This window comes from Corythoichthys intestinalis, chromosome 1 (assembly GCF_030265065.1).
Source record: "Corythoichthys intestinalis isolate RoL2023-P3 chromosome 1, ASM3026506v1, whole genome shotgun sequence".
Lineage (NCBI taxonomy): Eukaryota > Metazoa > Chordata > Actinopteri > Syngnathiformes > Syngnathidae > Corythoichthys > Corythoichthys intestinalis.
Window position 1 is genome coordinate 42,744,099 of NC_080395.1, and position 25,587 is coordinate 42,769,685.

The window sequence follows — 25,587 nt, forward strand, 5'->3', positions numbered from 1 at the left end:
GCACAAGCAAATGCGTTGCGTTCATTTGCGACATCATAACATGGGTTCTCAAATAGTTTTTTTATTTTTCCTGCTAGCAAATAAAAGACAAATTATAAATTGGGAATGTCCCGATCGCATATTTTTGCATCCAAGTCAGTCGCCTGATTTGGAGAATCTGCCGAAATCGAGACCCGATAAGATAGTGGAAAAAAGTATTGTTAAAAAATAAGTTTTAAACATGTTACTGTCCTACCGTGCCGCCTTCATAATATGAATTATTTTTAAACAAACATAACGTAGAAAAATGCTTGTCTTTTTCAAATGCTTCATTAGGGAGTCTACTCAAATCCGCTCACGCTGCTGAGAACAGCCTCTCACTCACACAATGAGTTGCCACAGTACACTACCACTTGTTTTTAACAAGTAGAGGTTCAAGATAATTATCGGACCGTTAAAAGTCATAAAGTCATAATTCCAAATGTCACAATTCCTATTATCGGACTGATAATAGAAATTATGACGTCATCCCAATAAATCCAATAACATTATTAATAGGCCTGATAATATATAATATTTTTGGCACGGTGTCGGTGGATTGTGATGTGTGCATTTTGAGTTGTTTCATGGTCCAACAAAAGTCTCCTTTACTGTCGCACCAAATGTTTTATCTGGTGACAAAGCACAATACCTGTTGGGTCTATGTTTGTTTTAGTTCAGTGCTCATTGTTCAAGGGAACACATCGTCAATGATATTGACTAACTGATTGTGACTGACTGAAATGACTATATTTATTTGAAAAAAAATAAATATGGGCACTTTGTTTGAAGTTAAAACTGTTGTTGTCTTTGTTTAGTTCATGATAATAATGTTCATGTTGTCATGAAAATTCTGGTTAGGTCAAAGGCAAATGGCCAATCCATGCTGAATCCACCACTAGTATTTTTGGCCTACAGGTGTTCAAAAACCCATGTGAATATACTTTTTTAAAAATTATATATATTATCGGTTATCGTATCTTTATCGGCCTTAAGAAGCAGGAAGTTATCGATATCGGTTTCAAAAATGGATATCGTGCACCCCTATTAACAAGCTAAACGATGATTGACAGATGTGCACCTTTGAAGGGTAGAGCTACCAAGCTTCTCGGGCATAATCAAAGCAGCACCCTTGTCGATCATTGTTAACTTTAAATAGCTAACTCTAGGGCACTGCTGGCCAAGAAAAGCAGCAGGAGGGAGAGTAACAGGCTGAAAAATGTATATATTTTTTTTTTTTAAAGTAAAAACCCGATCCGATTCACCCAATTCTGATCGGCTGAAAAATGGTGCGATCGGCCCAACATCCGATCACGTGATTGGATGGGGAAATCTCTATTATAAATTAATCATCCAGTGTTTCCCACCAGTGCTTTATAAGCCTGGCGGGTCACCAGGAATATTTTGACTAGCGATGACAGATTGAACATCTTTTTTTGGTAGCTCTTCATCCTTTACATTTCAAATTAAATTAACAAAGTGATTCTTCTTGTCTCTTCTCTTTGTCTCTGTTATCTAGGAGTCACGGCTGCATTTGAAATGGTCCAACAGATGCCATATCATTGACAGGCAGTAATGGGGTTGGACTCAGTCTTAGATTTCTGATAATGAGGTCTCAGACTATTGTCCAGGTGGCAGTCGTCTGCCTGGAAACCCAAATAAAATGATAAATTTGACTCCTCTTCGGTTTCCTCTGGAAGAGAAATTCTTAACTCTTGAGTCAACACAGTTACTGCTTCTTCATCATCCAGCTTCTGTCAGACCATGTAGCAGCCATGACACCTAGCAAATAAAATGCAAAAAGAGCTGTTTTCATTTAGTTTGAAATATAAAGGAACAAGAATTACACAACACACTTCTTAAATAGTCTGTGTCCTCCCCAGGTAATTTATTCCTGGTGGCTCGTCAGGTTTATAAAGCATTGGGGACAACCCTGGATGATTAATTTATAATTTGGAAAAAAAGAAAAATTGGCCTGCATGAGAAAAATCATCAAAACCATTGATTATTGCAATAGTAAAGTTTATTGGGAAAGTACGGTAGATAACAACTGTTATAGTGACAGGTCTTGTTCTAACTTGGTCGTCTTAAAATTTCACTAATGAAATCTGTAAGAACCTTGCTAACATTTTCATGTCACTCCTTGTCTAGGTGAGTAAATTGAAGCGCCACATCCGCTCTCACACCGGGGAGCGGCCCTTCCAATGCAGTCTGTGCAGCTACGCTAGCAGGGACACATACAAGCTGAAAAGACACATGAGGACACACTCAGGTGGGACAACTCCTTGGCCGCGATAGCTGTCCATCATCAGCGAGATCCAGAGTTCAATGGGAGTGCACTTACACAAGCGTTTCTCGTTCCCTGTAGGTGAGAAGCCGTATGAGTGCTACATCTGCCATGCTCGTTTCACCCAGAGCGGCACCATGAAGATGCACATTCTACAGAAACACACGGAGAATGTGGCTAAGTTCCATTGTCCACATTGTGACACCGTCATCGCCCGCAAGAGCGACCTCGGTACAAGACAGCGTACATGCTCGCGATGTTCACGTTCAGACGTGCCCAACGAATCCTCTTTCCGTTTCAGGGGTTCACTTAAGAAAACAGCATTCATTTATCGAGAAGGGAAAGAAGTGTCGTTACTGTGACGCTGTGTTCCACGAGCGATACGCTCTCATCCAGCACCAGAAGACTCACAAGAATGAGAAACGATTCAAGTGCGACCAATGCGATTACTGCTGCAAACAGGCAAGTTGCGGGTAAAATGTTGAGCATCTTATCTTAATGGCGCTTTCACACTAGCACTGTTTGGCCCGATTTAAATGGACCAGAAATCTTTTTCCTCAGATAGTCCGCTTCGTTTTGTAAATGTGAACGCGCATCCGGACTCTAGTTTGGACCAAACAAACGAACTCTGGTCCGCTCAAAAATCATGGGTCTCGGTCCGCTTTAAGCGCACCCTGCTTCGATTGTGAATGCAGGCGGACCATTGTGCACATATGCTACATTACATGCAGCATCACACCATGCTCACTCCTCTTCGAGGGAGGTATTTCCTCTTCTAAATTTGTCCAATCAGTTGCCACGTTTACATGGAGCCAAATATTCCAATTACAATCTGAATATTTGTTCAAACCGAATAAATGTGTTCCATATAAACACCTCATTCGGAATGAACAGGCCCAAACCGAATGGAATTTCATTCCGATTCACAGGGGTGGAATATTCCTTTTCCCAAACCGATTAGAAGTAAAATTATATCATGTAAACAGGGAAGCGGAATGGTGTCTGGTTGCGTTCTTTCTGCGCATGCTCAGTACTGATGTGGTGACGTCACTCGGTGACGTAAGTAACGTCACTTGCAACATGGCTTCCAAGCACACGCACAGCGCACCCACACAACTTTTTAAATGAACGGCGTATCATTCTGAAGTTTTGTTTCCACTCGAAAAGTTAAAACAGCAGCTGATCTGACGATCAAGCTCCATGTTTTGCAACGTGACGCTTTGTTTTGATTAATCTGCGCATGTCAGACGGCAGTTGTCAAACGTCCTTTCGGAATAAAGGCAGTCACATGTAAACGCTGGATCGGAATAGATGAAGTGACATGTAAACAGCTGATGTGAAATTTCCATTCGGAATGATTTGAATCGGTATGAATAAAAGTCAGCATGTAAACGTGGCTAATGAGTGCGCCTTTCGTCCACGTAATGCTACTCTGAAAGTTCGGTTGGCGCAGTGTGAATATTGAACCTTTACAACAAGTCATTTGCAAGTTTTGTTGTGAGTTAGTTCTCCAATCAGACCCTGGTCCTCTCGGTGTAATTTGAAAGTGCCCTAAGATCACTGGATTAAACAAAAATAAATAAATAAAATACTTTTTAACACTTGCCCATTTCCCCTCTCAGGAACGCCACATGATCATGCACAAGCGTACGCACACCGGAGAGAAGCCTTTTGCCTGTAGTCAGTGCGAGAAAACATTCAGACAGAAGCAGCTTCTGGACATGCACTTCAAACGCTACCACGACCCCAACTTTGTGCCCACCGCCTTCGTCTGCAGCAAGTGTACCAAGACGTTCACCCGCCGGGTAGGCTGAAACGCTCGTTCAGATTGGGGTCTGTTTTGCACAACAGTGTGCCGTGTCACTTATGAGTAGGTGATATAGAATGAAAATGTTATCCTGATAGTCCAAGGAAATTTGCAATGACGATATCGGAATAAAAATACGGACCGACAGCGTTTTATTGTTTTTGTTTTTTTTGGCTGCCGTTTTAGTTTTACTGTTAAGTATTTTCGCAGTAAAGACTATTTGTCTAAGTCATATTTGTCATTTCTGAATGTGTTATAGTGTTAGTTGAAGAAAACTCAAAAGTTTTAGTCAGAAAAATTCAAAGGCTTCAATTCAGGCTACTTTTAGTTTGAAAATGAACAATAAATATGGCTTCAAACAAATTTAGACTAGTTATGTATAGGGTCGGGCATCAATGGGACCCGGTTGTAACACTCCGGTTCTCCCGGAAACCTTCGAATTTGAAAATTTCAATTCCATGTTTCGAGCCCTGACCGCCGAGTGGAAAAAAATTGCTGCCGAAAACCACGAAGAAGCCACAGAATCGCGTGTTTGTGCATTGCAACTTGATTACAACCATGGACACGGTGAGGCAGCACTCAAAAGTTTGGCTTAACTTTACAAAAAAAAAAAAACAGCTCAGTGCAACATTCGTAACACAACTATATCATGCAAAGGTGGCTGCGTGACCTTTACATGATATAGGTGTGAGTTATAGTTGCGAATTATGCACAACCGGCTTCATGGAATACAAGTACTATGTGCATTGCTAGCTGAGTGATATGCATTTCTGCGCTGTCAGAACCAGGTAAGTAAAACAATACATTAACGTCTGTCTTCTGCTGTTCCCGCGATCCGACCCCGGATTAAGCTGCAGCAGATGATGGATGGATGGATGGATGGAATAGTACGATAAATAAATCGTATTATTACGTCGGGCTGTGGTCGATATCATGTACTAGTATATAGAACTAGATGCACAATGACAGACTCGGCGGTGTTGGATCATGCAAAGAGAACTAGATGCAAAATGACAGACTCGGCGGCGTTAGTAAACAGCCGCCATTTTAAAGTAGTACAGTGGCACCTCGACATACGATTGCTTCGACACACGATCTTTTCGACATCTGACGTAAAATTTGACTCGCCATTTGTTTCTACATCCGATGACATGCTTGAAATATGACATGACAGTACCGCAAACGGACCCCCGGCAGATTTTCTTGTGTGGGAAATCAACACAGGTTTCCAAAAAGTTGGTACAGTTGGTGAAACAAGGAAAAAAGTGATGCTTACTTTTGAAATGAAGATGCAAATTATAGAAAAAATGAGCGTGGGGTGCGCATCCGCTAGCTGGCTCAACAATACAGCTCCACGGTCCTCTTCTGACCACCGTTCGCCAGTCTTTATAAATTAAGGTGACAATTATTATTGTGGTAACATCGCCAAGGAAATTGCCAGCTTCGTAACGTTTTTATCATTTATTTAAGAACTTATTCAACACAAAACGCCCATTGCCCACCGCAATTGACTGTGCTCTCAAGAAAACGAAAGTATTATCTCTACCGCACTGACCTATCTCACTGTGACGTCAGCCCCGCGGTGCGTTCAGGTACAGCAAAAAGTGTCCACCACATTAGAATCCAATCCGTTACTTTATTTACAGGAATCATGATTAATTATTATTATATTATTCCGATTTTTATTCATAGCGTATTTGTTTTGCTATGTTTAATTGCCATTTGTTATAGTACCAGCTGTATTTATTAAGGATTTAGTGTAGGTTTTTGGGCTGTGGAACGAATTAATGGAATTATAATGTATTCGCATGGGAAAATCCTGCTCGACATACGACCATTTCGACTTACAAGCAAGGTCCTGGAACGAATTAACTTCGTATGTAGAGGTATCACTGTATATGCCTCCGTTAAAATCAACAGTATTAAAAGTGTTTTGTTTTAGAATCTGTTGTTTTGCTTATTTAGAAAGATGCAGCCATATGAAGCATTCGATTTACTTTTTTTAATGAACTCGTAGCAGTGAAAACATAGCTTCACATAGCATCCTTGCCAGACGCTCGTACGTACACTCCTACAGCGCCACTCACTGGCCTAACTGGTATTGTCACAACATAAACATTGCATGCAACAGAATCGTTTTTTTACAAATAAGGTTGCCTCATCTACATCAAATTAAAATCAATAGAAGAATTTATACTCATGCTTTGTCGTAGCTCCCAGCCAAGGTACATATATGTGAAAAGAATGAGTAAATGTTTTCTTTGTGAGCTTTTGAAAAACAAACATCTTTGTGGAAGTGCACTTCTGTGGAAAGAAACTTCATCACATTCAAGTTCATATTTATATACAAGTTAAAAATAGCCCTGTAAGAAGTTCATATCATTCATAAATTTCATATTGGGTTAATAATAAAAAAATAAGAATACATTTAAAATTCATATTATAAAAAAATCGAAGTTAAGACATGAATATAAATTAATTTTTAAACTATAGTATTATATATCTAATATTTTTGACCCTGCCTCTTTTTTTTTGACCCTGCCTCTTATAAGAATCTGGATCGAGAATCGTTCGGACTCGAAACATGGAATCAGAACCAGAATCGTTCAGTTTTCAAACGATGCCCAACCCTAGTTATGTTCAAAAATAAAAGTAACAAATAGTAGTTTAATTTCTGCAAAGTTGCTTGAGGTTAATGAATATGAACAAAGACTAATCCATAGTTGTGGAGGCATTACCTATACGTAAGCTAACATGCTAAAATAATGGTCTGAATTCAACGCTTTATTAGCACCAATAATGCGAAAACATTTCAGTATTGAAATCATAAAAGATTATTTTCTGTACGAAATTGTGTGTATATCTTAACATGACTCGTTGAAACTTGCCTTTGACTCAGCCAAAAACGTCATGGATTTTTAATGCCTGACAGATACCACTTAGCATTTTCGTGTCGTCTTATCAAGACATGAACTGGCAAACGTTGTGTTTTAGTCAACCAACACTTGTGTTTTTAGCTCGTTATAGTTACGCCATAATGTGTGTAAGTCTCCTGTATTGTTGTGAAGCTTTTTGTAGCCTCTGACATTGTGGTACAGCTGTGTGTAACTACAGTGGTATCTCAAAAATCATATAACCACCCAAAATGAAGTGGGACTATTGGCAATGGTTTGGTATGGCTCAGCCTTAGTGTCCCCCTATCTTTATTCGTTGCACAGAACACCATGCTGCGCCATGCTGAGAACTGCATGGGTGATGTTACCGGAGACCAAAATGGAACGCCACCCAAAAAGGGTCGACGGGGAAGGAAGAGGAAGATGCAGGACAGGCCTGATGATGATGAAGAGGACACAGGTATTGTGCAATTTTTCAGTGGGGTTTCTTGTATCAAAATTGTGCTTGTAATAAACTTTGGTTGTGAGTGTGAAGTTTGTTTTTCCTCCCACAGAACCTGATCTGGATGAGCTTGAAGATGATGAGGATTTGTTAGATGATATCGAATTGGAACAAGCTCCACCGGTAGTTCCCGTTGCCGCTCCTGAAGAACCACCGGTCAAGAGGAAGCGTGGTCGCCCCCCAAAGAACAAACCAAATGGTGAGCATCACACTTAAAATGTGAAATTTAAAATAATGATAGTTTAATAGTTTACCTTTGACGTGCTTGACTCATTCACAATCATTGGCAGCGATAGATGTCAAATCCATTTTGACGGGAGGGGGATTGTCTCTCAGTCAAAATGAGAAAATCTATTGCCAATTGTCAATTATGACCAGAGTGTTACATGTTACTCTACATCACAGATGTCAAACATGTGGCCAGACCTGGCCCTCTATGTGTCATTTTGTTAGGCGTATGAAATTAATTCATGTGCATTAAATTCATGTTGTTTTGCAAAAATGAAACTAAAATAAAATTTCTGTAGTCCTCAATGAAAGCTCAAGGACTGCAGAAATCAGAATTTCCCTTTTAAAAACATTTAAGATTATTAGAGGTGTGCAAAATTTCCGATTCTTAGATTATTTGCGATTCGGCCGTGGAAGATTCGAGAACGATTCACAAACATCCAAATTCCGATTATTGAAATATGCGAAGTAAAGCGGAAGTACACAACACTCAGCGCGCCGCGTGGTCTCCGGGACGGGATGGAGCGAGAGTAGCTAAACATCATGCTTTCCATTACCCGGCCCCTTGGGTAATGCCAATGCTCAACTCACGGCTCTAGCTCAACTCATGCAACGAGATAAAAAAACACAACAACTTACCTGACTGCTGCCGAAAAGCTGCTTCAAAGTACATCCATCTAATGTTACGGTGGATATCATTTATATAAGACTAGATGCATTATAGATTTGGTAGTGTTAGCAGCACATCTACAAAAAGCTAGATGCGGGCGTTATCAACGGCCGCCATCTTAAAGCAGTACACTTCCCTGCAAGGCTGTTGTAGCGAACCTTCCAAGCAAACCTAATTAACTTTTTATCTAAAATACTCCTAAATCGGTAAAATATTGAATTGAATCTATCTTTAAAATAATTTTAAAACTTTCACATGTCGAAAGTAGACAAAAGGGAAATTATGGAATAACGGGAGCAATTTTAACAAATTTAACGGTTGATTCACAACATTAAATTAATTGAATGTAGTTTAAAGCTGCTGATACAGAATGGGGACTGGAGTTTTTTATTTAATGTTATTTTTGTATATTTGTTTACTGCTATATGTTAACTTGATACTGAAATAGTAGTGTGGTTTAGCCTGAGAGTATTTTTGAACAATTTTGGAACTAATGTACAAAACATAAAAAAAAAAGAGGGGAAAAAAAAAGGAGGGGGGTGCATCAATAACCGTTTTATAATCGAATCGGAGCCTCTGAATCGTAATTGTAATCGAATCGTTAGGTGCCCAAAGATTCCCAGCTCTAAAGATTATGCTTTAAGAAAGTTTAAAAATGAAAAAATTCCCCTTTCATCATAACAAATGAATTATTAAAAGGCAGTATTTATTGCCCCCCCCCCCTTTGTAACGTAATAATTTAAGAAAAAAAGTTTATCCTTTTTTTTCCCCTTTCGTTTAATATGAAATATTAGTTTTGAGACACTTCGCCGTTCAGTTGGATGAAAGTGTCTCACAACTTTTGACAGCGAGTGTAGATTACATGCCCTCTTACACTGAAAGCCCTTTTGATACGACACAATTGCTGATCTAATAATTCCATTTCCTCTTATTGTGAAATTGAACCACTACTGTAAATTGACAAATATAACCAATAGAGGTGGGAATCTTAGGGCATCGAACAATTTGATTATGGTTCTATTATAAATTGATTATTGATCAATTAGTTCAGTCGTGCGACCTTTCCGACATTGACACTAACCTTTTTGCCAGTGGCCGCCGTCATCCAAGTGGAGGATGAGACCACTGAACAGGTGGAAGACATCATTGTGAAAAAGGAAGTGGGTGCCGAACCAGACGACATAGAAGAGGAAGGGGCCACGCAGGAGGTGGTTGTCGGCGAAGGCGACGCCACCATTCAGCTGGAGGAGCTATCCCAGGAACAGGAGATGCAGCTGTCAGAGGCACCGCCTAACGGAGACCTCACCCCTGAGATGATCCTTAGTATGATGGACCGGTGATGGACGCAAGGGTCGACCCTGTAAAACACACACAAACTCCTCCCCTTCACAGCAACATCTAATTCTTGGCATTTACAATTACACTTTCATCATCCCACGTAGACAAAACATCACTGTTGTAATTTAATGCTTGCTTTTAAATCTTGCATTGACAAGGACGAGTGATAAAGACTTTTAATACGGATTTATTTACCCAAAAAAAAAAAAAAAATTCATAATTTCTGTTTTGGGCTGGCTGTAATTGACCGCGTTATCTTTAGCCTTCTCATCGTTGTACTTGGTGTTTAGTACATTTGTAGACAATAGATGCATCACAATTGCATAAATTGACTCTGGCAACATTATCAAAAATGACTTTGCCCTAAATCCAGACGTGCATGTAACAATCCAAAGGATCAAGGATGCACAGTCCTCTTTTGACATGCCTGAGTCTGATTTTTATCCCCTTGTTTTTTTCGTTTTTTTTTTTTTTTTTTTTTTTTTAAACTCGTTGCATACTCTATTGTTGGTAAGAATCAACCATGTGAGCATTATAAATAGAAAAACACCCTGTTCATGGATCATTCTGCACTTTTCAATCCATGGTAATTTCCTTGCTGAAGAGCCTCTCTCAGTTGGGAAGACTGCGCCCCAAAAGCCATGTTTTAAATTGGCTTTTCACTTTATTTCTTAAACCTGCCGTTAGCTTCCTGAGAGAAAAATATTACTTTCAGGAGAGCAGATGTTATTGTTAATTACAGCAAAAAAATGTTTGGAATATTTTTTATTGTATTTTTTCCCCCCGTTTATTTGCTGTGGTTAGTAAAACCCTATTTTAACATCTAGTTTATCAAAGCTTCTAGACTGCTTACTTTATATTCCCTCTTGCTACTGTAACACCCCTAGATTATGCATATTGTACAAAACATTTATTGTGCAAAGAAAATGATTTTTTTTGTTTGTTTGTTATGCTCCTTGTGTAGCCATTCCACTCTACTTTGGGTTCATGGTTTCTTTTTGTACCGATTGCAATACCTTCTGAGCAGTGTGATTATTTGACTGGCAGTTGAGAACAGATGTATGATGGTACAACCAATAAAATGTAGACATGGAATCATGTTTTACATTGGTGTAGTTGCATCTCAGAATAGTCTTCTGTGCATTCTCGGTACAACGGAAAAGGAGTGCTTATGATTATCCACATTGGTTGGTCGCTTAACACAAACACTTACTGTATTTTGTTTGCAAATATATTTTATTATATAGAGGAATTCATACCATGACATTTAATTCAAGTTACTTATGAGTAATAAAGGGGGAAATCAAAGTTTTCAACAATTTCACGGCAGGGGTGTGTAATAATGTTTCAGTGCCGCTGATACTGAATTCAAATGGATTTGACGTAAATCGCTGTCAATGGTAGCCAATGAGTTAACAGGAAGTGAGCATGAGCAGCCACATGTTCTTCTAGCCACACCCTCATTTGGTAGAACTTCACCCTGGAGATCAACCAAACAGGATCTACACGCTTTAAAGATGACACTTTTGGGCAGCAACCGTAGATGTGGAACACGTTTTGGGATTCGTCGGCCATGGAAACGCAGCGTCTGGCCGTCTGCGTGGAGAAAACCTAGTGACAGTGAGGGACATCCTTGTTGCTACGGCAACTAGCGGATACTCTGTTTCCGGGTGGAGTGGCTGTACTTCAAAATAAAAGACAATTTGATTGCATTTCTCTTAAAATGGGTGCATAGCGTGTACACGTCATTTAGTTTTGCTTTACAGGCCTGCTGTACTTTGTTTTAAAAGCCACCTTTTCTTACAATCTGCTGTATATATCTCAGCATATTACTTGGTTTTTCATCTAAAAGGTCATTTTGTTACCACATTCATATAAACACACATTCAATGATATTGTACTTTGTAAAAATCAATACATTTGTGTAACCGCGATCAAGAAGCTCAAAGACGCATAACAAATTTCCAATGACCAAAAACTAGTCAAAATAGATGTATATACAGTAGTTTCATGAGCGATACAAAACTTGGAACTTTATTCAAGTATATTTTTTTGTGAAAACCTTTAAAAAATGTATGTATGCTGTATAAATTTATTTACAGTGTGTATAGATGTATATGTACAGTCAATGTTTCATTGCCATCGACCCAATAGATATCCAATCCTTTTGACTGGGATACCTCCCAGTCTGAATGGATTGGGCGTCTACTGACATCAATAGCAGTCAATGAGTTGTATACACAACATTACTTATATTTTGTTTAATTTGACAGTAAACTGGGTGTGACCAGGGCCGGCCCAGCCTATACGCAGACTATGCAGCTGCTTAGGGCCCCTGACCACTAGGGGGCCCCCAATCTGGCAATTGTTTATATTCTATTTTGTTTACTGCAGTTTTCTTTGACTTTTATGAGTTTTGATACTTGATTACAAGCTTAAAATAATAAAAGTTCTTCCTTAACTTCTTTGTTTCCTCTTTTAGAAAAAGGTTTGGCGCTACCTACTGTAAGTACTGACAATCATTTGGGGTGAGAAGTTTGAAGTATGCAGTGTAATAAAATCTGATTAATATACAAAATATGGGCGTATGGGTTGGATTGCATTTATGGGTTTCACAGTACACTGTGACGAAATGGTGGGCCAAAAATATGGGCCCCTTTGCATTATTTTGCTTAGGGTCCCCAAATGGCCTGGGCCGGCCCTGGGTGTGACAATACAAAACTTGAAGCCTCTTTCTTTGTGTATATATATGTATATATACTTACTGCTGAACTGCAACTTGTTGACTGTCATAAATTGCAAGGATTTTTTTTTTTTCAAAGCAAAAATTTCAGACTGCCTGAAGCGAGGTCTCTCAAGTTCTTCCTTACTTTGTTCTTGTTCTTCTTGGGTTGGACACTAAATAAACCTGGTACTCCTTTGTTATTAGTGGCCGGATCACAATGAAATATGTTAGGTATATTCTAGGGATGTATACGCATTGATCCTTTGAGTAAGATTTTTTAATATATATTTTTTGGGGGGGTCTCAGAGCTGATTAATTACAACTTCCGGACTTAATATTGCCACTAGTTTCTGAGTTTCCAAGGTTGATGGCCTGCGCGCTCTTCAGTTGTGCATTTCTTAGGTCTGGGCTGATGAGACGTTTAGGTAGTGAGCCGGGTGGTTGTAGTTTATTTGGAACTAGTTTATGTCCTATTTTTTAAATTAATAAACACATTAATAAATGAATGAAACATTAATAAAAACAAAATGATAAGAAAGGACACTCTGGTTATGCCTCCCAGTAACACTTCAAAGTTGAAAAATAATAAAATTGCAATTCAATGCATCTGGCAGATAAATCAAAATGAATTTGACGTGTAACGCCGTCATCGTCAGCCAATGAGTTAAATAAATGCCCTATGAAAGATAAAGTGGAAACAATGGTACACATTACACTAAGAACTATAAAAATATGCGTGTAACTCAAACTGAGAATATTCCTTTTATTGTCCTTATCTGCCACTCACATTGAGCCACTCCATAAAGAAAGTGTCCAGCAATTCTTCTCTCCCGTTATTCCTTTATCCCGTCAAGATAGCTTTTATTGTGAAAGTGAGCAACAGGAAGTTGTTTTTTGGCCACTGCTCCACTGTGTGGACACAAAAAACTGCGAAATCGAGGAGAAGGACAGCGCCCAGAATAACTCTTGAGAAGTATACGGAGGAACAGCGCCTCTAATATGGGATTGCGGCCAAACTCCCCGGCCCGTTGGACTGCCAAAGAGAGGTAGGAGGAAGCGTATTTTAATCACCAAGGTCACAAACGAAGCTCCCGTTGAAGATTTCTCTTGCCGTGGGCAACGCCAAGTAGCTTTGCTGGGATGTTGTTTGATTTATACCCGTCTGCTCGTCGTGCTTGTTTCCCCCTTTTGCTCATTTTCTGGCCCTTTCTCCCCATCTATGTTTTTTTTTTAAAATATTCGAGCAGTTATTTTGGCAATTTGGATGTATTCCGTGGAATGTGAATCAGGCTCCCAAGTTTTCCCCAGCTCGGGTCCAGTCTCCATCCTCCGCCGAGAAGCGAGTGAAGCGGCCCCGGCTGCGATGCGACTCTGTTTATCCGACTAAGTGGCCAACTGCCGCCGGGTTAGCTAATCCGCTAATCTGGAAGCGAGGGAGGTTTTGTTTTTATTGTAATACCGCTACTTTTCATCACCTCATCATCCTCCCCGCAAACGCACATAAGCAGACTGGGCAACATAGAGCTAGCTTTAGCCTAACAGCGGAAGAAAACAAGTCATTGTTTTGGTTTGACTGCCATTTTAAGATGCTGGCGTCAGAAATAGAACTTGTTTTTAGTTCATTTCATTTTAAATCTTGCGACATTAGAAGCGCATTGAAATACTTAACCCTTTACAGATTAAGTGACTATTTTTGGAAATTTAAAAAATGCTTCAAGGCAAAAACAACACCTTTGTTTAACACATTGAATAGAAAAACACAATTTCATTTTTCTAATGTTTACTATTGGGGAAAAACGTAAATAAAAGCCAATCTTTCCAGGAAGTGACCGCTAGACACAGACATTATAGCAGTGCAGGTACTATTTTAGCCAATCAAATGTAAGTATTCCAAATAACCCGCCCTTACTCATGCCGTCATTAATACCCATTATCACTTGCACCTGTGCTCGCGTCTATTATGCTGCATTCGAGAAAGGTGGGAAGTCGGATTTATCCCACTCAGATGGTACTAGTTGCGACCTCTAAGCGTTCCCAGCGAATGTAAACAGTAAAGATGGCTATTTGCGACAAGTTGTTCTTTATTTTGGCTGTGTTGAATATACTAAATTAATTTAATAATAAATAGATGAAGATAAATACAGTGGTACCTCGACATACGATCTTTTCGACATCCGACGTAAAATTTGTTTCTGCATCCAACGACATGCTCGAAATACAACGATTTATGATAGCGCCGCGGTTTCGTTGTTTTCCCGCGCACTGACTTTCTTGTGAGAGAAATCAACATGTATTTCAGGAATGTTAGTGCAGGTGGGAAAAAAGGAAAAAGGTGAGGCTTACCATTGAAATGAAGATGAAAATGAAAGAAAAATATGAGCGTGGTGTGCGTGTTCTTGAACTGGCTCGACAATGCGGCCGTAGAATGTCTACAATCTCGATGGTCCTCCTCCGACCTCTGTTCGTCAGTCTTTATAAGTTAAGGTGAGAATTATTATGATTGTGACATCGCCAGCTTTGTCAGGTTTTTAATCATTTATTTCAGAACGTGTGCAACACAACATGCCTACTGTCTGCCGCAGCTGAACTTGAAAAGTGAAAGTAAAAAGTCTGTCACGTCAGGCACGCGGTGCGTTCAGGTACACCACGCAAAACACATTTGCCAAATTAGAACCTGATTCGTTACATTATTACAGGTATTATTATTATTACTATATTATTATTCCTATTTTTATTCATAATTTACTTGTTTGGGTCTGTGTAATTGCTATTTGCAATAGTACCAGCAGTATTTATTAAGGATTTAGTGTAGGTTTTCGGGCTGTGGAACGAATAATTGAATTATAATGTATTCTTATGGAAAAATCCTGCTCGACATACGACCATTTCAACTTACAAACAAGGTCCTGGAACAAATTAACTTCGTATGTAGCGGTACCACTGTATATTTGTATAATTTGCTTTATTTCCATAAATAAAAGAATATCTTTTGTACAAATCATCGGGTAACTTCATGCAAAGAGAAAGCATATCCTTACGCAAAGTCAGTAAAAATCATATAATGTTACAGGTAGTTGTGTTGATTAACTAAATGAATATAATAAATAAATACAGGTGAATATATTTTTATAATCGTGTAATTTATGTTTTACCACTGTCGGTCTGCTTTTCGGCTGGCAGCACCATTTTATCGAGTGACGTCAGTCAAATGGATTGGTCGTCCATCGCCATCAATGACTGTGAGTAATGCTGGGCAGGCTGATAGTCACTTTGTGCACAAAGTTTGTGGACCACTGTTTGATTTTTTTATCAGAGAAGTTCATCCCAGGAACGCAAGAAATAAATTGCATTAAGTGACCGTCAGGACCTCTGGAATGAGTCATTCATATGTTGGACAAAACAAGCTGATAGTTTTGTGTGACTTGTTAGAATTCATGTTAAACTGTAGTCGTTGGGTCAACAGGGACCACACGAGAAGCCCTTGGCCTGTTCTAAAAATAGCTTACCAGTGATGTGCCATGGTGATGTCCTTGAAATCTTTTAGGTGTGACCATTTAAAAATGCAAACACTTGTGTTATGATTCCAAACACCAACACGATTATGGCAGTGATTTATTAAAACCTCTATAGGGAACTTATGATCATACATTTTTAAACTGCACCAGTAATGTGGAGGACCAAACGAGCCAATGCTTTGCGTGGCTTGCGCGTGAAAGACTTTTTGAAAGAAAACTCCAGTCTTGTGAGGTGCTTTCAAACAGTGTCCTCTTTGTTTGCGCCGCTTGCTTGGAAAGGATTAATGCAGCTAATGATCTCTAATGTAGGGAAAGGGATAAAAGATCATCGAATTGAGAGAAAATCCATAGTGCATGCGTCTTTGTATGTGCTGTTGTACTTGTGGGTATGCACTCTCAGAATCTGACGTTTTTTTTTGTAGGAGTGTCCAAAATCTTCAATGAAAAGTGGCAAATGTTAGCATATGTCACTTTTTCTTCCCTTTTTATTTTTAAATCAAAACACGGACCTCCTCCTGTTAATCTTCCCAGTGTGTCTCCCAGATTAGTGTCTCCTAGATTAGTGTCGATGAGGGACCCCTCCATGTCATCATCACTGTAAAGACAAACGCACAATTATTATTTGATCATGCAGATAATTTTATGTGTATAGTAGAAAGTGATTTTTCGATACACTGTACGCATTTTTAAATAGTTGTGGTTGCGAATGGAATGTAAAACAATGCGGAGCAGCCAACATTTGCTCGACAGCCCTCGCTCATTCACAGAAGCCATGTGTTCATATGGGTTTGGCTCTTGCTTGACAGATTTAAATTGGTTTAAGACTATAATCTCTTTTGTGAGTATCTTAACTCAGCCCCGACCCCCCTTCTGTAGTAACTGTAATCATGCTAATCTGCAGGTTTTTCTATCATTCCTAAAGCATTCTTGTTTTTCGTTCTAATACCTCGCCCACATCGCTAGTGTAGTTTTTAAATTCTCGGCCAAGCGTCTGTGTAGAATTTCCTGTATGGAAGCTGCTTTGAGACTTCCTGCTCTCGATCACTGGATGTGGAGGTGGGGAAGAGGCTTGAGGTGGGAGGGGAGTCGCTTTAGGAGCACGGAGGGAAGGAAAACGCCGAGAGACGAGGTGAAGCAGACTGCCCGCTGGCCACTGTGGTTGGCTCTAGCGTGTCATGCTGTGACTCAGACACTTAAAAAATGGAACTATAGTGGAAGTGAAAGAGGTTTTTGTCTTCTATTGCTCCTTTCGCAACTCAAATTTTGAAGACATTTTATAATGAAAGTAGGGCTGCAGCTATCGATTATTTTAATAGGCAATTAATCGATGAACAAGTTGGTTCAAATAATCGAGTAATCGGATAAGGAACATACAAAATTAAAATACCTGAGCTGAGCCTCAAACAGAATAAAAAATAAATAAATGAGGATCTAAGTACAACAAAAGGACAATTGGCTAACTTGTATAGCAAAAGTCCGCTAGCTTAAATGCTATAAAATGCTGACTTTTTTTCCAATGCTCTTAACAAATGGTTCAAACACATATTCCAACAAAAATGGCTAACTATACCTATAAACTAAATTACAAATGCATTAAAAAAAACATTAGCTCAAACAAAAACTTAGCTTATGTTGATCTTAACAGGGAGCAGCCGGATTCAACCATGTAAAATGAGTTATATCATATTCACTGTTGCCACTATTTAAAGGCAGTATATCCACCCAAATTATAAAACTAAATGCAAACACTTTCAAAACAAACCATTACAACGCCACTTTAGGGGCCGTTTACACGGTGACTCTCTGAGAATACGAACAATTTCAAATTTGCATTTGCATTTGCATCTCCATTTGAACAATGTTGCAAATTCCGCATGAAAACGATGTAGTATTCATGCCAAGCCCTAGGGGGCAGTGCAGATTTACCGGGCGACAGAGAATGATGCACTTTCACCCCACCAAGCTCCCTCAGCCCGGAAAAAAATATGCCCGCCCATTCGAAGCTATGTCATTTTTCTTTTGTTCAAAAAGGCACAAAAATTGAAACGTTCAACTTATTTAATTTAAAAATATTATTGAAACAGTAAATTAAAGCTGACATATTTGCTGTTTTTAATGTTTAGTAGCAGCGCTGCGCACGCCCAATGTGACGTGTACTAGTGCTGATGTTAACAGTGCGGTCTCGCGCGGCAGGAGCCTTTGATATGCATGCCAAGGAAGCCCCCCTCAACCCCCGGCAATCGGATTCTTTCACTTTGGAGGCAGGATTCAGAATTTTTCGTTTTCGCCTTCCGTCTTCGCCGACACCATATACACGCGAGGCGAGTCCGCAACTCAGTCATTGCGTCTTTGTGTCGCAGAGTCGCCATGTAAACTGCCCCTTAGTTAAACGAATACTCGAAGCAGCAAAATTTAATTCGAATCTTTTTTCTAATCGAACTACTCAAGTTAATCAATTAATCTTTGTAGCACTAAATGAAAGTCTGGGAGGGCTATTCCTCTCCGGTACAATTAGGGACACAGTCGATTGAAAATTTTCTGTCTGGATCATTTTTGTTAAATTTTGAAGTTCAAATAGTAAAGTTTTTATGCGGGATTAATTCAAGGTAATTTCATGGAAAATTATCATATTTGGGCATTTACAATTTAACGCGAATTTAGTAGTGCTGGGCGATATGACGATTATATATATATATATATATATATATATATATATATACAGGGTTTCCCCTACAAATTAAATATTGTGGCGCACCACCACCCCAAAATTAAAGCCGCCACGCCGTGAAAAAGAGATTTTTTTTTAAGGCCGTTTCAAACTAGCGGCAGCCTAGTGTGAAGGGTTCAGCGGCAAGCTATTCATTGTGTACTGGAATGTCCGTAACTAAGCGGGGCCCCCTTAAGAGACGTTCGGACAGGGAGCTGTGACGTAGAGGGAAGCGAGAAGGAGAATGGGCGAGATAGCGGTCGCATGTCGCGGAAGCCTGCTGTTATTTTGTTGTTTTTTTCTTTATTATTCTTGCCACAATAAAGTGGGTAAGCCAATTTAGACTCCTCTCGTTCTTCCCCCCCATCCGGGGCATTACAGTATTTTGGATCAGACTTTTCGGTGAAAGTGAGCAGTGGACGGCCGCCTAGTTTGAATGAAATTGCTCCGAGAGGTGGGGCCCAAAATCCAGCCTTGCTCTATTTTCAGAGCGCTGCCACGCTAACATCAACAACGCATTCAATTGCAGAGGGATAGGCGTACTTAAATCTGTACTATCAGGCTGTTTGGGCGGACGGATATACGCAATCACGGCTGACAAAACCTTCATAAATGCGCTTTTTTTCCAAGTTTCGTAAGCTCTGGTACACTCGAAAAATGACTCTCATACCTCTGCTTGCTAAGCTAAATGGTACCTCAATGTGCGTTTGTGTGGAAATGTAGTTCACGAACAACAACAACAACAAAAAAAACTGTTCACCCCCTCACCGAAACTACTAAAACTCTTTACATGGCAATTAAAATATCCCTCTACTCCTTGAAATGGGTCCATTACAAGGGCGTAGTTTTGGTCTCAATGTTTATAGGGACGATATAACAGCATAATCTGCATGTACACTTTTTGCTGGGGGCGGAACATTAATAAAACCAAACAGATTACGTGAACGGGGGTCAGGGCTACATTTACATACATACATTTATTACATACAATATGAACCTAATTAATTGATAGGCTAAATGATCAATGCAAAAATAAATCTGTATTGATTTGTACTAACTTTCACACTGAAAATTTATAACGTTTTAATCTGATGATTTTTCTTTAATCTATTCGAATTTTTCTCCATCTTGTTTTGAGTGTTAAAGACTAGTTAACAGATTAATGGGTCAGATTATTCAATTTACTTTAGGTAAATATTACCATTTGTTTTTATTAAGACCATACTTCGAAAGCTTAGTCATTTTTCACCAAAATCAAGTGGAAAAAGTCTTTCAAAAATGTTTTGAACAATATCACTTCTTGAATTAAGAACATTTCTGACGAGAAAAAGCTTTTTTTTAAAGATTAAATATACTAACTTTTTGCTTAAGTGTGTAAAGATTATTTTCAGATAGCTATTTTTCTTATTTCAAGAAATCTGAGTAAAATTTACTTGAAGCACTGGCAGATAATTTCACTTATTTCTAGTAGATTTACATTGAAAACAAGGGAATTTAACTAGTCATCAGTAAGCCTGTCGCAATATGCAATAATTCTATTTATCGCACGGTAAATAAAAATGAAGGCGATAATTATTCCGCTGCGATTTATCGCCTCGCGTGCACCTGCGTGCGCACGTGTGGCCGACGTACTGTTAAAAGTCCGTCTTCCTCGTTACCAACTACGCAAAATGCATTTTAGTTCTGTTTTTAGTTTAGTGCAGTTTAAGTTTAGTGCAGGTGGAGAAAAAAAGAAAAGGTGACGCTTACCATTGAAATGAAGATGTGAATGATAGCAAAATATAAGCATGGTGTGTGCATCCATGAACTGGGTCTTAGAATGCCGATCTCAGCCGGCGGTACACCTCCGTTCGCCAGTCTTTATAAGTTAAGGTGACAGTTCTTATTGTGGTAACATCGCCTAAGAAATCGCCAGCTTCGTCAGGTTTCAAATCATTTTTTTCCATCAACTCGCCGAGTGTCCACTGCTGTTGACGCCAGGATCGAAACAGAAAGTAAAATAGCGCTCTCCTGCTCACCGTCAGCCCCACGGTGCGTTCAGGTACAGCAAAAAGAGTCCGCCACATTAGAAGCCGATTTGTTACATTATTACAGGTACTGTACTGTATTATTGTTATTATTGCTATTATTATATTATTGTTATTTTGATTTTCATATTTTATTTGTTTTGCTCTTTGTAATTGCTATTTGCAATAGTAACAGCAGTATTTATTTAGGATGTAGTGTGGGTTTTTGGGCTGTGGAACGAATTATTGGAATTATCATGTATTCTAATGGGAAAATCCTGCTTGACATACAACCATTTCGACTTACAAACAAGCTCCTGGAACGAATTAACTCCGTATGTAGAGGTACCACTGTATTACACATGGAACGCCATAGCAGAAGCTACGAGGGGAAACGTGTTCATTTGCCTAGATCAGGGGTGTCCAAACTTTTTGCAAAGGGGGCCAGATTTGGTGTGGTAAAAATGTGGGGGGCCAACCTTGGCTGACGTCCTTTACGTAGAACAATATATTTGAGCAAATTTTAGCAAGCCTTTCTGTGTGTCACATTTGCTTTATTATTTTTTTTAAACTAATAATTTCAACAATCTCGCAAATAGCTTTAGTGGCGTTCTCTTTCGACTCTCGGGCTCTTGCGAAATACTGCTGCTGTGAAATTAAATAGCTTCAAGTTGCTTCAATTTCTCACTACGTATATTCCCTGTAATCTTGTCATACATGTCAGCATGTCTTGTTTGCTAATATTGCCTCACTTTGAACTTTGAAAAATAGCGACCGTCTTTTTGCAAATGCGGCAGACGCAGTTGTTGCGTATTTTAGTGAACAAATAGTCCAATTTCCACCTATCCTTGAAGCGTCGGCCGTCGCAGTCAACTTTCTTTTTTCTTTTTTTTTTTGTTGATTGTCGCCATTTTAGAAAATTGGGAGTAAAGGGTCACATGGGGTAATGTTGCTTAGAGTGCTGCTGCCTTTTTGGTGGTTAAATAATGAGGAGCAGCATTTAGTGTGTAAGCTACTTCATATGCTGGTAGCAGTACTGCTGACCAATTTATTAAGTCTATTTGCGTGCCAGACTTTATTGATTTTATGACAGAGGCTGGGGGCCAGATGAAATTTGACCCCGGGCCGCATTTGGCCCCCGGGCCAGACTTTGGACATGTCTGGCCTAGATGCTTAAATTATTAAGTGGAATTTTTTTTTTTTTTTTTTTTTTAAACACATTTTATTTCTTCTGTGTTTCTGTGCAGTATTTATATTGTTGTCTTTTACTTAAAAGAGGCATGGTCTATTTTTTTTTAGTTGTGATTTCCTAAAAAGTATTTTTGAATTTAAGAGTAAACATTTATTGCGTTTAAATGGGTGTACATGATCTATTAATATATACTGTATTCTCACAGTGTTATTGTATTTTTTTTTTTTTAATTGGGGGGTGCAATAATATCGCATATCGCAATAATTGATTAAATAAATTATCGCACACTAAAATTTGTTATCGCGACAGGCCTAGTCATCAGCCAATCAAACATGCGTTTGAGGGGGAAAAATGATGTCAGTGTAAGTCTGAACATAATAAAAGTACTGTAATTCACTTAATAATGGTAGGGTCAGTTGTATCCTTACAAAATATGTGAAGACAATCTAAATGACCTCTATAACTGAACTCATTATATAATGCAAATAAGGTTGCTTAAAAGTTGGTGGGGACAATTTGAGCATCCTGAAAAGTTCCTAGTGTTATGTCTCTAACGTCCCTATGCAAACCTACGCCATTGGTCCATTAACAGAAGGACTGCTATTGTTGTGTTAATGTAGTACATATGAGGGCCATGTCATGTAAGTCGTACTATTGCTGCGAAAAAAAAAAAAAGTCTTATTATTAAGTATGTAGCTGTAATCAGCTACGCATTTTACGTACATGTACCGTAGCTGAGAGCTATGACATTACCCTGGCTAATGAAATATTTCAAATAGATATTTGTTATGGTTCTTCTTGGGAAACAAAATGTGGAAAAAAAAAAAAAAATTGGCATGCTATGACACAACTTTGCCGTGGCACATCATGCTGAGCATGATGCAGCCCACCACCGCAGCTTAAAAAAATCCTAGGGGAAACCCTGATATATCGCCCAAACGATAGTAGCGGTAAATTATATATCGTGATTAATTCGTCCTAACGTCAGTACTCAACAACTCGAGTACTGATATTTCTGAAATATGGTAAACAATGCGAAATGGCCAAAAGATGTCCCTATACCAGCTAACCATAGGTGTGATAAATCACTACACAACACAATTATATGGTGCATCAATAAAAACGGCAATTAACTCATTGGCTTCCATTGATGATGATAGACATCCAATCCATTTGAATCCAATCTAGTTAAAATGGATTAAGCATCACTTTTTTCATTAAATAATTAAGAGTGTACTAAATTATGACATGTTATCTTGATATAAAACGACCCATTTCATGTTAGTTTTTTTCCCCATATCGCCCAGAACAAGTCCAAGGTCTTGATACTTTTAAGACAAAGAATAGCAGCTTTTGACAGTGTCGTATTTGAAGTCTTCTTAAAGGGACAAACAACACCTAGTCTAAATGACCTTCATGTGACGACTGTTTCTTCAAAGTATTTCAGTATGCATGTGACGGGGAAAAGGGAAATGTCAAGTGGGTTTTACTGTATACACTGTATACAAACCGTTTTATGATAAATAGATAAATGTCCATTCTTTATTACATGCAAGGATATTAAACGTTGCCTTAATTGCTCCATTAATTGCTTTGGTCTAAAATGTCATCGCGGAACAAGAAGCAGCAATATCAACCAAGTGACTGCTCGTACTTGGAAAAATTAGTAATTTGGGGAACTCTTATTATACTGCAAGTAGCCTGGAATTGTGTGATTTATTCTTTTTTCTAACCAGGATTATCCTAAACTATATTAAAATTATCTATTAGGTGTCAGCCTGTAATTTGGTAAATTCATGGTTCCTTCCTACTAATTCCAATCAAAAATATGTTCGAGTTTCTGAATTCCAAGAATTTTGCATCTCGATTTTACAACTGGCACAGTTTTGCAAATGTCTATTCCTTTCTTTGTGCACCATTACAGGACATGTCCTTTGGTTTGTTAAAGCCCCAGAGCTACAGTCGGCCCTGCCAGCATGCTCCAGTAGTGATTGAGCCCCTTCTGTCAGCAGGTACCCTCCTCCTCCTTCCCCCAAAGTGCTTTCTTTCAGATAGTCTTGAAGCAGGAATGAACTTTTGTCTCTGGGCTGCTCCCTCCCTTAGCACTGTTTGATCCAAGAGAAACGTGCCTTGTAAGGAAGCAGGATGTTCACAGGCTCCACCAAACTCCCGCCCGCCAAAACCCCCCAGCCCGAGCGGCTGGATGAGGTTTACGCGGCCTTGCGTCGAGGCTTACAGTGAGTGGACATTGAGCGTACTATGTAGGAACGGTGGAACATCAATGAAACCCTTGATGATTTGTTGTTGTCAGGTCGTATTTGCAGGTCCACCAGCTGGAGCTGGACACGCTGGGCCAGCAGATCCGAGAAAACAAGAGAAACGGTCGACTGGTGAGAGCCCGCGTATTCAAACCAGTCTCACTGGTATCGAGTGGTGCCAGGCGGGATGCTCATTAGACTCTTTGTGATGCTAAATTTTTTTATTTTCTTCCACAGGGCTCTTTGTATGAGCAAGATAAGGTGAGTTTCATTGAGTGCTGTAAAGAGTGAACAATATTGTTGTTTGTGGCACTGCACAACAGATTGTAAAATACTGAGAGCCCTATTCATGGGCTGCCACGAAAATGTGCGACTAATTTGTAGCCACCTAAAAGGTTTGCAATTGACAATACAGGTCACTTAATGGTGACAAATCATTTGCAATAGCCTGAATATTATTTTTCCTGACTGATTAATTCAATTAATTAATATGCGGAATTAAAATTGTTACTCCTCTGATAATGTATACTTTAGGCGTGTATACACATCGATCCTCAGAGCCTTATTTCAAATTATCTTTCTTTCAGGGCTGATTAATTACATAACCCAGTGCTTCTCAATTATTTTCTGTTACGCCACGCCCCGTGTCCTTTTTTTCTATTAAAGAAAAAAAGTAACATAGATCAACTTGTAATAAAGTATAACTTTATTAATATTGTTTTGTTTGTAACAGAAAAGACTTAACGCGCATCAATTTGACTGGAGAAAAAAAAAAAAAAAGTCACATCCAAACTGTAAAAATACACTAATTTTTGACCATTTGATACTAAAAAATAAAATGTAATAAAATCAGTAAATAATAACAAATTCAAATTGATTAGAAACATTAACTCATGAGGACGATATGCCAAAAATGAATAGAAGACAGGACAGTTTTTATTTTTGCTGCTCACAGTATCACCTCCTTTGCAATGGTGTGGGGTTATTTTGCACTAAGCATGCTAACAGTGCTCACTGGTTTACTGATATTACACTGACAAAGCGGGACGATTCTTGGCAATATTCGGAACGTTTTCGCTGAAAAACAATCAAGCGGCTTATCAATGAGATTGGGGTCTAATGTCTTTCAGTGGTGTCTTAATTGATTTGTCTTCCGGCTGTCCGCTATAATCATTTTTAAACACAGTTAACAGTGGTCTTTCCTCCTCTCCCATTGTATTAAAAGTCAAAGCCAAAAGGCAAACGGCCCGAAAAAAGCGCATTCTCTGCAGCCGAGGGAGAACCGTTGGTGAGGGCAGTCGTCGTGACGATCCCAAGCCGAAAATGGCACTTCTCGGGGGGACACGTGAGAACCAGAGAAGACAGTGAGTCGCTGCGTGAGTCCGGCCAGAAAACGGCTTACGAAAACGGCGCACAGCTCTTCATATCTCTTTTCTGTGT

The 25,587-nt window shown here is 39.1% G+C and overlaps 2 protein-coding genes across 2 annotated transcripts in view; both read left to right on the top strand.

Moving 5' to 3' along the window:
- The window catches only part of ctcf (CCCTC-binding factor (zinc finger protein)), a 15,053-nt gene extending 4,829 nt beyond the window's left edge, over positions 1–10,224 (top strand). Inside the window, exons 7-13 of the mRNA XM_057860566.1 lie at positions 2,170–2,290; positions 2,387–2,536; positions 2,607–2,767; positions 3,928–4,110; positions 7,331–7,466; positions 7,561–7,707; positions 9,499–10,224. Coding sequence (XP_057716549.1) covers positions 2,170–2,290; positions 2,387–2,536; positions 2,607–2,767; positions 3,928–4,110; positions 7,331–7,466; positions 7,561–7,707; positions 9,499–9,746 — 1,146 coding nt within the window. The 3' untranslated portion in view covers positions 9,747–10,224. The remainder of the gene's footprint in view (positions 1–2,169; positions 2,291–2,386; positions 2,537–2,606; positions 2,768–3,927; positions 4,111–7,330; positions 7,467–7,560; positions 7,708–9,498) is intronic.
- A 3,129-nt stretch (positions 10,225–13,353) lies between these two features.
- The window catches only part of ripor1 (RHO family interacting cell polarization regulator 1), a 41,730-nt gene continuing 29,496 nt past the window's right edge, over positions 13,354–25,587 (top strand). The window contains exons 1-5 of the mRNA XM_057860681.1: positions 13,354–13,515; positions 23,814–23,901; positions 23,993–24,126; positions 24,201–24,279; positions 24,385–24,408. Coding sequence (XP_057716664.1) covers positions 24,035–24,126; positions 24,201–24,279; positions 24,385–24,408 — 195 coding nt within the window. The 5' untranslated portion in view covers positions 13,354–13,515; positions 23,814–23,901; positions 23,993–24,034. The remainder of the gene's footprint in view (positions 13,516–23,813; positions 23,902–23,992; positions 24,127–24,200; positions 24,280–24,384; positions 24,409–25,587) is intronic.